Genomic DNA, 15,471 nt, shown 5'->3' on the forward strand with positions numbered 1-15,471 from the left:
CCTTCTTTTGAGTTGTTGGCCAGGGTGGCCAAAGGGATTCCCAGATAGTAACCCAGCATAGAACTGGGAAAGTGAAAAGCAGACCCCAATCTTATCCACAGGAATAGTGACAACTGATTACCACTAGATGAGTAACAGCTGACCCTCCTAAAACAAAGACCTCTAGATAGGCTGACTAGATTCACCATAAGGGCAAGCAGTGAGGAATGGCTGGGAGTGCTGACAACACAACAGACAGTAGCGGGGATATCAGAGTATAAGGGCTCTATTTGGGGGAGGGAGGCTATGGGAGGGTGCCATCTGGGAAGTAGGTGTATAGTCAAATAAGATGGTTTGGGATGTTCTGTGATATACACAATGAAATAGAAACACAGAAAACGATACCAAGAATCAATGCATCTAAGAGCTGGTTCTTTGAAAAGGGAAACAAGATAGACAGACCCTTAGCCCAGTAAATCATAAGAAAGAACAGAGTAAATCAAAATAAAAAACATCAGAGATGAAAGGGGAAGCATCACAACAGACACCCAAAAGATAAAGAACATTATAAGGGAATGTTTTAAACACCTAAACTCTACTAAATTTGAAAATCTAAAAGAAATGGATGAGTATCTAAAATCATGGGAACCACCGTTAAACCAAGAAGAGATCAAAAGTTTAGACAGAACTATAACATAAAAGGAAATTGAAACAGCAATACAAAGCCTGCTGATTTAAAAAAGCCCAGGCCCAGATGGATTTACAACAGAATTCTACTAGATATTTAAAGAAGACCTCCAACTAATACTGCTTAAGTTATTCAAAATGATAGAAACAAAGAGAGAACTCACAAATTCCTTCCATGAAGCCAGCATCACTCTAATACCAAAACCAGGTAAAGACACAACCAAGAAAGAAAACTATAGACCCAAATCCTTAATGAACATAGGTGCAAAAATTCTCAACAAAATACTTGCAAACCACATACAAATGTACATCAAAAGATCATTCAGCATGATCAAGTAGACTTTATCCCAGAGATGCAGGGATGGTTCAATATACGTAAGTCAATAAACATTATAAATCATATAAATGGACTCAAAGACAAGAACCACATGGTCATCTCAATAGGTTCAGAGAAGGTCTTTGACAAAATTCAACATACATTTATGTTCAAAGTCCAAAAGGGAACTGAATGGAAGGCAACATATCTCAACATACTTAAAGTCATATACAACAAACCTACAGCCAACATCATTCTAAGCGGAGAAAATTAGGAAGCATTCCCATTAAAATAAGGAAACAGAAAAGGATGTCTGTCCCTACTCCTTTTGAACATAGAGCTCAAAAATCTTGCTAGAACAGTACGAGAAGGAAATTAAAGGAGTACTAAATGGAAAAAAGAGTCAAACTATCCCTTTTTGCAGACAATATGAAACTATGCTAAGAGATCCCAAAAGTTCCACCAGAAAACTCCTAGAACAGATCAACACTTTCAGTATACTGGCAGGTTAAAAAATAAATAAATAAGCCAGGTGTGGTGGCAAACACCTTTAATCCCAGGACTCGGGAGGCAGAGCAGGTGGATCTCTGTGAATTCAAGGCCAGCCTGGTCTACATAGTGAGTTCCAGGACAGCTGCGGCTACAGGGAGACCCTGTCTCAAAAAGACCAAAAATATAAATAAATAAATAAATGATGGCCTGTGCTTGTGATTCCAGCCTGTGTTGGAGAGGCAGAAACAGCAGATCCCTGGGGTTCACTGGCCAGCCAGCCTAGCCTAATCAGTGAATCAGTAGACTTTCTTTCTATATACCAATAACAAACAATGGAAGAAAGTACAGGGAAACGCTCCCACTCACAATAGCTGCAACCAAAAAAAAGGGGGGGGGAATAAACCTGACCAAAGACACCAAATATCTCCACAATGAAAATTTTAAATCGTTAAAGAGACTGAGGAAGACACCAGGAGATGGAAGGACCTCCCATGCTCATGGATTAGAAGAATTAATATTGTGAAAATGACCATCCTTACCAAAAGAATTACATAGATTCAATGCAATCCCAATCAAATTCCCCAAGACATACTTAACAGAATTAGAAAACACCATCCTGAACCCCGTATGGAAGCACAAAAGACCCCGATAGCCAAGGCAACCCTGGGGGGATTACTATACCAGATCTCAAAAGTGTACTTCAGAGCTGTAGTCATAAAAACATTGTCGTATGGGCACAAATATAGACACCTAGATCAATGGAACATCATTGAAGATTCAAACCTGAGTATACCCAATTTCAGCCACCTGATAAAGGTGTCAACAACACAAAATGGAGGAAAGACAGCATCTTCAGCAAACGGTGCTAGCAAAACTGGATCTCCACCTATAGAAGAATGAAACTAGATCCTTAACTTTCACCTTGTACAAAAATCAACTCCAATGGATCAAAGACCTCAATGTGAAATTTGGAAACCTTGAAAATATTAGAAGAAAATATTGGCAGTAACTTACAAGATATAGGAGTAGGAAAGGATTTTCTAAATTGGACAGAAGTCGCTCAGGAATTAAGGTCAACAATCAACAAGTGGGACCTCATTAACCTAGAAAGCTTCTGTACGTCCAAAGAAACAATCAAGAATATGAAGAGAAAAATCAGAGTGGGAAAAAAATCTTTACCACTGACATATCTGACAAAGGTATAATATCCACAACATATAAGAAACTCAAAAACCCAAGAATCGAGAAACCAAATGACCCAATGAAAAGATGGGCTAAAGATCTAAACAGAGAGTTCTCAAAGGAAGAAATAAAGGTGGCTAAGAAACATCTCAAAAAGGGTTCAACACTGTTAGTAATTAGGGAATTGCAAATTCAAATCACCCTAAGGTATCACCTTACCCCAATCAGACTGGCTAGGATCAAGAGAACAAATGATACCAAATGCTGGGGGGGATGTGGAGAAAGGGGAACGCTCATTCACTGCTGGTGGAGATTGCAAAGTTGTGCAAACCCTAGGGAAAACAGTGTGGAGAACTCTTAAACTGAAAATGAACCTACCACATGACCCAGTTATCCCACTCCTTGGCATATACCCAAAGGACTCATCCTATTTCAGAAACACTTGTACAACCAAGTTTGTTGCTGCTCTTTTCATAATAGGTAAGAGATGGAAGCAACCAAAGTGCCCCTCAACTGATGAGTGGTTAACAAAAATGTGGTATATTTACACAATGGAGTTCTATACAGCAGTAAAGAAAGATGAAATAGTGAAATTTGCAGGTAAATGGATGGATCTAGAAACTGTTATGCTAAGAGAAGTAACACAGACTCAGAAAAACAAAAGATGCATGTTCTCCCTACTTTGTAGATCCTAGCACCAAATCCTTTTAAATTCCATGTTCTTTTAATATGATGGTGCTGTAAAGCAGTCTCTTCTGCATGAAATAACTACCATCATCACGACTTCAGCTGTGACTGACTGCTAAACAGCGTCACAATTGGACTTGTTGACAGTTGTGCTCCTTCATTAAAGGAGAGGCAAGCAGGGTCACTGGACCCTCATCAGAGTATCCAGCCAACTGTATGTAATTTGGCCCTAATCACACATGGTCTCCTGGATTTGGGGAGGGCTAAAGTATACAATCTGGGGAAGGCTATGAAGAGAAGGAATGACCCATGCTGGGTAAAGGCTTTCCAGTGTTCATACCTGTGCTGGATAGCTTTAGTGTCAACTTAACACACCTGGGTTGAGGGAGCCTCAATTGGGGAATTGCCTTCATTGGACTGGCCTGTGGCCATGTCCATGGGGCACTTTCTTGATTGTTGAGTGATGTGGGAGGGCCCAGCCCACTGTGGGTGGTGCCACCCCTGGGCAGGTGGGCCTGTGTTGCATAAGAAAGCAGGCTGAGCAGGGGCCAGGAGAGCAACCCAGTAAGTAGCGTTCCTCCATGGCCTGTGCTCCAGCTCCTGCCTCCAGGTTCCTGCCCTGAGTTCCTACCTTGAGCTCCCTGATGAACTGCGACCTGGGAGATGTAAGCTGAATAAACCCTTTCCTCCCCAAGTTGGTATTGGTCAGTGTATTTTGTCACAGCAATGAAGAAGCAAACCAGAACAATACCATTGGGTCATACATACACCTCTGCAACCCCTCAGTCATCTCTGTAAGTAAGCTCAGTAAACTCACTGGTTCTCCAGGAAAACTTTAATCAAATATTGGTTTGACACTAGAACCTTAGAAGGGGATAAACACTGGTTAGTATCCACACGAAAAGAATTCTCACAACAGATAGAAAATTTGTTAATGTTATTATGTATCATAATTATTTAAAAAGAAAATAAGAATGTTAAAAGATGTTAAAAGGATATGGAAATGGAGGTATTTTCCAAAATAGAAAAAAACAAGAAAGCCTAAGCATCAGCAGGAACATCTTGTTTGGTATGTTGATAGTGCAACATGCAGGGGTCCATCCTTGAGCAGAATTATAGGGGACAATTCACCCCCAGTCATCTGCGTATCACCTCCTGGCACCATGAAAGCCACCCATCCAGTGGCAGGGAGTTTCCAGCTTAATCCAAGCTTAATTTCTCCCTCTCCCGAACTCATATCATGCAGTGTCTTCAGCAATAGAGTTGTTCCATACACTTCCAGTGCACAACCAACATTACTGGCAATGACGTTTATTGTTTTGAGGACTTCTAGGGCCCCTCAGGCCAACAGCTTTGGGGGGGCAACCCACCTCTGGCACTGGGATTTTCATTTAACAACCATATTGCTTCTGGAAGGGCTTTCTTCCATCCCCATAGGGTTCCTTCTGTCCTTAAGGCTTTTTGTTGTTGTTACTGTTTTTAACTGTGTATCTGGAGAATTCTTTTTTTTTTACCCTTTATTCCTATAGTTCTTTGTATGGCCCTCCTTCCCCCTCTCCCCTTTAACTACCCCCTTTTTACATATTCTTCTCTTAGTAACACCTTTATTCTACTATCATCCTCTCTCAGGTTCCTTTACCTTCCTGTTTCTCTTCCAAATTCCTGGTCCTTGCAGTTGCATCAGGATATGCACTCACCTATAAGGATTTGGTGGTAGGATCCACAAATGAGGGAGAACATACGTCTTCTGTGTTACTTCACTTAGTATAACAGTTACTAGATCCATTTATTTTCCTGAAAATTTCATCATTTCATCTTTTTTTACTGCTGAGTAGAACTCCATTGTGTAAATGTACCACATTTCTGTTTAATCACTAGTCAGTTGAGGGACACTTAGGTTGCTTCCATCTCTTAGCTACTATGAAAAGAGCAGCAACAAACATGGTTGTACAAGTGCCTCTACAATAGAATGAGTCCTTTGGGTTTATGCCAAGGAGTGGGATAACTAGGTCATACAGTAGGTTCATTTTTAGCATTTTAAGAGTTCTCCCCACTGTTCCAAATTTTTTCTAATTGGACTGTAATCTGTAGATTAGATTTACAGTACAATTCCAAGGCCACTGTCAATGTTTCAGAGACAAGGTGAGAGAACCCATTATGAATAGTAAGGGAAAAAGATGCAAAGAACCACAGCAATTATCAGTCTGTGGACAGGCCCAGCCCTGTGGGAAACTTGAGCATGGGGACCACTGATAGAACAATATTTTCTGAAAGATTAAGCCAGGCTAGAACAAAGTTCAACATCAAAAACAGCTATTCAAAGACAGAAGAAGTCAAAAGAGTTGAGAATGCCAGGTTCTACTCCTGTAGTGTGGCTATTTTTGGTTTTCACAGAGATATGACAATTATTCATGATAATAAATATATCTACAGTAGGGATATATTTAATTACAACATTAATTTCCCTTAATACTGAGGGTCATAAAGCTATCAACTGAACAATGTGATCTTTGCTTATAAAATGTTGATCAGGGGGCTGGAGAGATGGCTCAGAGGTTAAGAGCACTGACTGCTCTTGCAGAGGACCCGGGTTCGATTCCCAGCACCCACAGGGTGGCTACAAGCCGTCCTTGACTCCAGTTCCAGGGGAATCCAACACCCTCTTCTGACCTCCACAGCACTGCATGACATGGGTGCACTCACACACATGCAGGCAATACACTCATAACATAAAATAAAAATAAAAATAAAATATATATATACATATATTAAAAAAAGGTTGATCAGAAGTTCCATAAAGGGAAATTAGAGTATTTAGTAGTTGAAATTGAAGCTGAGAATCAATTGTCTTTATTCTATAGTCCTTTCTTCTAATCCAATCATACCTCTGACATTGTAACTGGGTAGTAAGAACTGAAACTTTTAGTTTGAGGAAACAAGCAGAAACTTGCTTTTAGTGTTTCAAAAGCACTTACAATTCGAAAAGTGCCAGGCTAGGGATGTAGCTCAGTGATATAACATTTGCTTACCATACATGAGGTCCTAGGTATCATTTTTTCTAATGCAGACACTACCATGTGGGGTCAGGATGGCATCTTGCACTTAAGGTAGAAAAACTAAAGAGTAATGCTGAAAGGAGAAAAAAACAAGTTGCTGGTTGATTCACACTCACACCAGGTAAGTTCCAGTTCTAAAATTCCAGCACACAAGGGATGCAAGAAAATTCCAGGGGGAAATGCACATGAAGAGCAAAACAGAGAGGTAACAGTAATGGGCAAGGCAGCTTTCAGACAAAATTCAGGTCTGACATCTGGGAAAGGAGAGCATCCTTCAGTAAGAAGACACTCTGACTCTATGCAACACTGGAGATAAGCCATACATGTAAGAAGCCCAGAGCAGTCCACCTCTGCACAGCAACCTATACTGGAAAGAATGACTTAGCTCCAGGACTTCCACCGTGGTGAGTACGGCACAAAGCAAGAGGATAGGGCTCAGCAACAGGCTGTGACGCACCACAGATGTAGGACCAACTATAAGCCTCAAAGCAGGTTCTTTCTCAAAAGGAAGAGAGAACAGCACACAACCTGTGCATTACAGAGATCTCTTTCAGTTTGTGCTCTTGTTTATAGAATGGCTTCACGGCTCTGTGGTAGGGGAACTTGGAAGAAAAACAGCACAGCAAACTTTATCAGTATCACCGTGACTATCTTCAGGGCTGTTAACTCCCATGTCTACTCTCTAGAATCTGCCCAAGTCCTTGTCACTTTTGGCTAGCACCTCTCCAGCTCTTTTTTTATGCTTAAATAATATGCCATTTTCAATTGGCATACAAAGTATTAGGTTTCATTCTGGCATTTTTGAACCTATTTTGCTGCTACTGACCCTCGTCTCCTTCTCCTCTTCCCTACCACAGCCCCATTTGTACTCTCCATTCCCAGTGGCTTCTTTCCTACTTCCATGTTTATCGGTATTCCATTACTTCTTCCTCTCTTGTCCCCTTTCTAGATTCATGATCTACAAATGTACACATGTACCTATATACATATATATGAACATTCAAAGCTAGGCTCCACGCATGAGCATGAGAAGAGAGAACAAGCAGATATTTGTTGTTCTGAGGCAGGATCACTTCGCTTAAGATAATTTCTAGATCCATCTATTTTCTTGAATTTTTTTTGTTTTCATTATGGCTGGAAATTCCACTGTAGTTCACATTTGAGTACCCACTCATCAGCTGATGGACATCCAGACCGGTTTTATTTCCTTGCTATTGCGAATTAGGGCAGCAATAAACATGGCTGTGCAAGTATCACTATGCTAGGATGCAGAGCCCTCGAGTGTGTGCCCAGAGTGGTATGGCTGGGTCACATGGTAGTTCTATTCTAAAATGTTTGAAAAACCGTCACACTGATCTCCTTAATAGCTGCAACAATTTGAACTCCCCACAAAGTGAATGTGTGTTCCTCTTTCCCTACCTCTGAAGTTCTTGCTAGCTTATCTGGTTAAGTGGTCCAAATGCTCACTCCTAGGGGAGAAGAACTCCTGAGAACCACTATTCTCACTTCAGGGCGGCTATGACATATTCATTCACAGTTTAAAAAGTGGACAAAAGAATAGCAAGAAACAAGTAAGTGGATGAGCCAACTTCTATACTTTTGTAGTTGCAACCCAATCCAACTCAAAATGCTTTAAATGTGGAGAAACTGGACACGGTACATGGCAGTCCCAATGTCATGGGTGGCCACACTATACATTTCACCCTGATGCCACCTGAGCATATCTCAGTCAATGATTGTTTAAGGATGATAAACCCTCTTCCCACCTATTAGTCTTAGACAGAAGTAATCTACAGAACAGAGTTGGCAAGAAAACTTCGTTATATTTTTCCCTTACTATGTCCCCTGTGTTAAGACAACACCTACTGTGAGGGTCAGCACTTCTAGCCCTGGCGGGAGCCCAGAAATACAGGGAAAGAAAGCAAAGTCCCCCAAGGAAACAATGGAGACCATGGTAAATAGGGTCACTTCTGCTCCTACTCCTGGTTCCCAAACCCATGTACTTTTTCTCCTTTAGGAGGGAGAGTTTCTTTTGAATTTTATGTGTATGAGTGGCCTAGATGCGTGTAATTGCACCACATGAATGCAATGTCCATGGAGGCCAGAAGAGGGTATCTGATCCCCTGGAACTAGAGTTACAGACAGTTGCTAGCTGCCATGTGGGTGCTGGGAACTGAACCCAGGTCCTCTGAAAGAGTAGTCAGTACTATTATCCACTGAGCCATCTCTCCTGCCCTCACCAGTCCCACTGCATGTGCTTTTACTATGAGGAATACAGAATTATGCAGGAGCATAGACTACACCTTGAAAGGCAACATGCAAGCAGAGTACTTCCTCTGAGTTTCACCCATATCTTTTGCAGATCATTTTAGCACATCACAAGGCCAGCTACCTCTGGATGGTACAGTCTACATTCAGCAAATGACAAGGCCCAGTCTTACTCCCATGAAGCTTTCCCACTGAAATAAGGCTCCTGTTCCAATGCGGTATGGGATTCCAAACCCATGGATCAAGCAACCAATTGGTAGCACTAAACATACACTAAATCGTCAAGTGAAAGAGCAACTAGGTAGAAACACATAGTTGAGGCTTTAAAGACATATTCTAAGGAGACTCAAATATCATCTGTAAGGTCTTCCTTTTTCAGTAAATGCTACACTTGTAAGAAGAGTACATAATTTTCCATTCAAAATCTGATAAAGCATCATCAAAAAACATAACTAACAAAAATGTCGCCAAAAATAATTCAGACAAGCTAAACAGATTATAATTAGGGTTTCAAACCACAGCAGCCTTCCCCGTCTCCAACAGGATCTCATGGACTTCGGATTTCCCAAGCCCCTGAGAAAAGGGAACCGAGTTGATAAGCACCCTGGTCTTTGAAGTCAAGAGAAGCAGATTCTTCTAAGAGGCAGTCTGCCTTTCCTTTGATCTCTGAAGACAAGCTAAGCAATTCCACCTTTTAACCAGAGACTTCAGGAGCCACTTTAGTACAGCAGCTTTTCCCTTGTCTTAAGAGGACAAAACCAAAGACTTCCTGACCCAGATCCTGGCTGGTAGACAGAACAGAGCCGGGTTTACAAGCCCCGCTTTTCCCGCTTCCCCCCACCTGATTTGTTCCAAAGAACTTTCCCCCTTCTACACCCCGAAGCCCCCGTATAAAAGCCCCAGCTCACAATCCGTGGGCTGACAGTTATTGTATAGTTTTTTTTTTAATTTTTAATAACTACATGATTAGAAGTAGCATTTCACTACAGCTTTAACATATTCAATAGCACACTCTACAGCAAGAGTACATCTCTTTCACAAGTGGCTGTAAGTTTCTAGGTTCACAGTTGAATTAATACAGTTATACAATATTGAACTCAGTATAAGCCCTGTAAGACATAAAATTGAATGAGTTTTTAACCTTTAAAAAAGATCTCCATTACGTAGATTTTTAAAAATATGCCAAGTATTCACTAGTTAGTATTATTTAATAGTTTGTATTATTTATTATTCTGAACACTAATCATTATCTCATTTAGTATCTTTTATGAATACCAAATTTTTACAGTGTATATTTCCAACAAAATCTCAAACCAAATAACACATCCTTATTGTTTCATTTATATCCTGTTTTAAAATCATATATCTAAATCAAGTATGAATGATACAGTACTAAATACTGCTAAGATCTCATTTATTCAAAGATTATAAAATAGTCTTTCAAATTCTTAGATTCAGTCTAAACATGAAGTTTCTACATTATTCTAGGCTCGTATTTAGTATTCTTGCTTCACGTGGATAAGTAACATGCAGGAAAATAAAGTAAACCTATGTAGTACAGACTCTATTAGTAAATCATCACATGCTGTTTGCACTTGTTGAGTACTGACTCTGGGGACAGGATAAGCCCCCTTGTCTCAGACTCAAGCATGTTAATTAAGTGTCCTCAGAGGTCCTTTATCCTGGGCAGGTTGATCTCCTGGCCCTGTGACAAGGAGAAAGACCAGCAAATAGCCTGAGGATATCAAAAACAATGCACCCTTGAAGAGAATTATTTCCAACATGTTTACCCAAACTATAAAAATGCCTGAAGTGCCTCACCAGAAAGGAGACAACTCTGCCTAGGACTCTGACTTGGTACTCAAGCTGATTGTGTCAACAGGCCTTCTCCAGTCATTTCTGCTGGGTGTTCTGCCTGATCTGATTATTTGTCATTTATCTGCTATTTGCTATGTGTTCTTTTCCTTTTGCTTGCTAAATACTTAATAAACTCATTCATTCATAACCGTAAGTACAACCATCATGGATAATTCTCTAAACAGAACAAACTACAGGGACAATTTCAAAGCCATAAAAACATCCTAAGCAGTGTTAAAAAAAAAATAGTTACTTGAATTTGTAATACTTTTCTTCCTAAATACCCAAAGTAACATTGGAAGAAATCTTCAACTCACCTTTGCACACCATAAGGTCTTTCTAAAATGGGCTCTTTGAATGGAGGTGGAAGGTGACCGAAGTAATCAGGATAAGCCACTTCTGAATATTCTGGAACAGACTTTGTATTTTTCACAATCTCAATATAGAGGTCAGGGTCATGGAGTGTTGGTCCATCAGGTACATCAATAGATGCTTGTTCTACTGATGAGGTTGACTCCGTATCTTCATCATCTTCAGCTTCAACCCCAGTACAACACAGCTTCCCTAGCTGCACTGTCCGTCCTTCAAACAGAGTATTTCCACAAGCAGCCAGGTGTGGACACGTTTTTGTGCAGGTGAGAACAGTGAGAGGGAGACCACAGTCCTTCCTCATTCCTGCAGTCAAGCCCAAGGCTATCTGAGAAGGCATATTCTGCAATGTGATTCTGTCCAAGGCCTTCACAATATCAGTGTTTAAGCCCTGGGTTGAAGGAGTTCTATTTTGACCACCTAGCTGCTGTGGTATTGTCCTGTCATTATCCTTCCCATCTTCTTTTGCTTCATCTCCTTTGGGAGATACTTTTTCCTTCATTACAGCTCCTTTTTTAAAGCTACCTGAATTCCCAGATGCTTCCTCTCCAGCTGTGGGAACAACAATGGGGCCACGTACTTTTCCCTCAAACACAAAAGGCTTTGGTTCTTTTGAGATTAATTCGTAGTCCTGTTTAAAAAAAAAAAAAGTTTAATGTTATCTGTCAGTATTAAAATATATTAATAAAAGTAAGAGCATATTTGTTGTATATGTTCTAAAGAAACCTAGCACTTTAAAATTTTAAATAGAAAATGTTTTAGTTTCACTAAAAAGAGAAAAAATAACCACAACAAAATTCCCAACACTTACTTTACATTTTCTATCATAAAAATATCTATATATCACAGAAATATGGGGAGTATTTGAACAATTTAAATACATTAAAATCATCCAAAGTCCTATTAGAACACAACAACTAAGTTGTCAGCATTAATACAACCACCGAAGTTTCGTACATTTACAATGCCTGCTTTGTACCAAGCACTGTTTTGGCTGCTTAAGGTCCTTCAGCTTAAACTTAAAATGGAAACTTCCCTTTTATAGCTTTTGCAGGGATAAAAGAGAGATAACTGTCCACACAAGCAACAGTATGATACAAGTAACAAACATGAAACTGATATTTTATAGACTACTAGAAGCAACAAAAAAAAAGTGAGAGCTAGCTATAGTGTGGCCTGAGTGTCAGAAGATTATAATTATAAATGCCTCAGGTTATGGAGCCTGACTAAGCAGAGGAGACACAAGCAAGGAACTGAGAATGCCACCTCACAGTCCAGACAGCAGGAAAAGACAGCACCAAGAGTGCCAGAGTGGGAGATACCTGGGGTGCTGAAGTCAGCAAGGTTAGGCTGAATCGAACAGAAGAAAACAAAGTGAACTCCAAGAAGCCAAAGAGGCCCCAGTTCTGGAGGCCTTCAGGCTATTAAAAGAACTTCAGTTTTAACTGAATCATAGAAGGGATGAAATTATACCATCATATGACTTGTGTTTTAAAATATTACCCTAGAACAGGGTTTCTTAAGCCCAATAGTAAATATTTTGGGTCCTATCATTCTTATTTGTTTGTCTCTTGGGGGAGGGGAGGAGTTCTGCTGTCTTAAACACTGTAGCATGTTTAGCAGTATCCCCAGCTTCTATACAGGAGATACCAGTAATACCTCCCCACTTCCAGCATTTGTGAAAAGTGTCTCCAGACCTTGCTAAATGTCCCCTGGGAGGCCAGGTGAGCCCAGTTAAGCACCACTGCTCTGTTTCCAGAGGGAAACAAGGGAAGGGTGAGTAGAAGCAGAGGGGAGAAAGGAACTTGGCAGTTGACTTATGAACATACTACAGAACCAAGCTATATCCTCCTATGGTCTACAAGAGAGAACATAAAACGGAAGGCCCAGAACGCTTGCAAATGATGCCGAACAACTAGAAAACTATGAAAGTCAGGAACTAAGTTCTGGACATGTAGGGTGTGAGCTATTTACATACATATTCATATATTTAAGAAGACTGCTGGATATGGAACTAGAATTTAGAAAAGTTTATTCAGAAGACACCAAGTTGTGAGTTATCAGCATACAGACAACATTCTAAGCCATGTGACTAGAGCGCATCAATAAAAAGAAAAGTAGATAATAATACCCTGAGGAATGGCTTAGTGGTTAACCAGGAAGTGAAATAGGAGAGGAAAAGTTGGTCTACAAAGTGGAACAAATAGAAAGGAAAAATGACCAGGAAATCAAATATTAATATTTATTTTTTTTACTATTTTTATGTGTACAAGTGTACTGCTTGCATGCAGGTAAGTGCACACATGACATTCAATGCCCACGGAGTTCAGAAAAGGGCATCAGATCGCCTGGGACTGGAATTATGCATGGTTGTTAACTGTCATGTGGGTCCTGGGAGTTGAACCCATGTCCTCTACGATAGTAGTCAGTACTTTTTTTTATATATACTTTTTACAAAAACTTTATTGAGAATTTCATACATGTATATAAGGTATTTTGATCAAATCCATGCCCACTTCCTCCCCTCCAACATTCCCCCTCTGAAGAGGTAATCCTAGAATCTTTTAAGGATTAGATACAAACTCCCAAATACTTTTGACATTTTGGGCCTTGGAACAGAGTATGTTGCTAAAAGGCCCAAGGACATTTTGACTTTTAGCCAAGAAACTGGCTACTTTTCTTTGGGGTCTTTTTACTTTTACTCTGTCTACCCAATTCCTACCTCCTATTCTTATCATGCCATCCTCTGAAGGAGTTACCCAAGCTGCCAGTAGGGAATGGGGATGCCAACCATTTTGGCTTCTTCCATGTTGAACAGGGACACAGGGTGAGGTAATTGGAGTACCCCTTCAGTGGGTCTATCTCAAAGACTCCCAAATTGCAAAACTTTTGTCTCTAAGGGGAGAAGAAAGTCCTTGAATCATGAATGGAAGATGTGAAAGAGAAGCAAAGGCAAGAGTAATTAGCAGTACAAGTTCTAGACAAGGAACTAGAAAAAAGTCAGAACAGGGCAATTTTCAAACGTTCATATGAGAGTCCACTGGAGTTTCTTGACAAGGGCTTCCAAAAGCATCCCTCTGTGGGGTTCTTCCTCATTTTTCTTTTGTCTTCCAAGGCTGGACTAGCTGGCTGGGAAGAATGGCTGGAAAGAGTGGCTGGATATTCAGGTGACACTCCAGTGACCTTACTTGGCACTCCTTTAATGAATGAGAACAACCCTCAACAACCTAATTGTGACTATGTTTAGCGATCAGGCTCAGCCAAAGTTGTGATGATTGTAGTTATTTCATGCAGAAGGGACTTCTGTATATCATCATCTTATTAAAAGGACTTGGAATTTAAAACGATTTGGTGCTAGGAGCCACATATGAGGAAAAACATACGTCGTTTATTTTTCTGAGTCTGTGTTACTTCACTTAGTATACAGTTTCTAGATCCATCCATTTGCCTGCACATTTCATTATTTCATCTTTCTTTGTTGCTGAATAGAACTCCATTGTGTAAAAATACATTTTTGTTAACCACTCATCACTTGAGGGACACTTAGGTTGCTTCCACCTCTTAGCTATTGTGAAAAAGAGCAACAAACACGGTTGTACAAGTGTCTCTACAATAGGATGAGTCCTTAGTATATATGCCAAGGAGTGGTATAACTGGATCATACAGTAGGTTCAATTTTAGTTTTTTAAGAGTTCTCCACACTGTTTTCCATAGAGGCTGCACGAGTTTGTAATCCCATCAGCAGTGAATAAGTGTTCCTTTCTCCACATCCTCACCATCATTTGGTATCGTTCTTTCTCTTGATCCTAGCCAGTCTGATTGGGGTAAGGTGATAACTTAGGGTGGTTTTAATTTGCATTTCCCTAATTATAATAATGTTGAACCCTTTTTGAGATGTTTCTTAGCCATCTTTATTTCTTCCTTTGAGAACTCTCTGTTTAGATCTTTAGCCCATCTTTTCATTGGGTCATTTGGTTTCTCGATTCTTGGGTTTTTGAGTTCTTTATATATTCTGGATGTTAAACCTCCATCAAATGTATCACTGGTCAAGTTTTTTTCCATTCTGTGGATTTTTTCTTCACTTTTTTGATTGTTTCTTTTGCTATACAGAAGGTTTTTAGTTTAATGAGGTCCCACTTATTGATTGCAGACCTTAATTCCAGAGCAAGTTCTGTCTTGATTTAGAAAATCCTTTCTTACACCTATAACCTGTAAGTTACTGCCAATATTTTCTTCTAATAGTTTCAAGGTTTCCAGTTTCACATTGAGGTCTTTGATTCATTTGGAGTTGACTTTTGTCCAAGGCAAGAGATAAGGATCTAGTTTCATTCTTCTACAGGTGGAAATCAAATTTTGCCACCACCATTTGTTGAAGATGGTGTCTTTCCTCCATTGTGTGTTCTTGGCACCTTTGTCAATATCAGGTGGCTGAAATTGCATGTACTTGGGTTTGGATCGTCAATGATGTTCCATTGATCTATGTGTCTATTTTTGTGTCACTACCATGCTGTTTCTACGTCTATAACTATATAGTATACTTTGAGATCTGGCATAGTAATCCCCCCAGCATTGTTCTTT

General features: G+C 40.0%; 1 protein-coding gene across 4 annotated transcripts in view; it reads right to left on the reverse strand.

Annotated features, from left to right (window-relative positions):
- Agtpbp1 (ATP/GTP binding protein 1) overlaps positions 1-15,471 on the reverse strand; it is a 260,016-nt gene that overhangs the window by 133,547 nt on the left and 110,998 nt on the right. For all 4 annotated transcript variants that reach the window (XM_017799596.1, XM_017799595.1, XM_029566327.1 and 1 more), the window contains one exon: positions 10,842-11,524. In XM_017799596.1, the coding sequence (XP_017655085.1) occupies positions 10,842-11,524 (683 nt within the window). The remainder of the gene's footprint in view (positions 1-10,841; positions 11,525-15,471) is intronic.

Source organism: Nannospalax galili, unplaced genomic scaffold (assembly GCF_000622305.1).
Source record: "Nannospalax galili isolate Female #2095 unplaced genomic scaffold, S.galili_v1.0 scaffold1819, whole genome shotgun sequence".
NCBI classification, from domain to species: Eukaryota; Metazoa; Chordata; class Mammalia; order Rodentia; family Spalacidae; genus Nannospalax; species Nannospalax galili.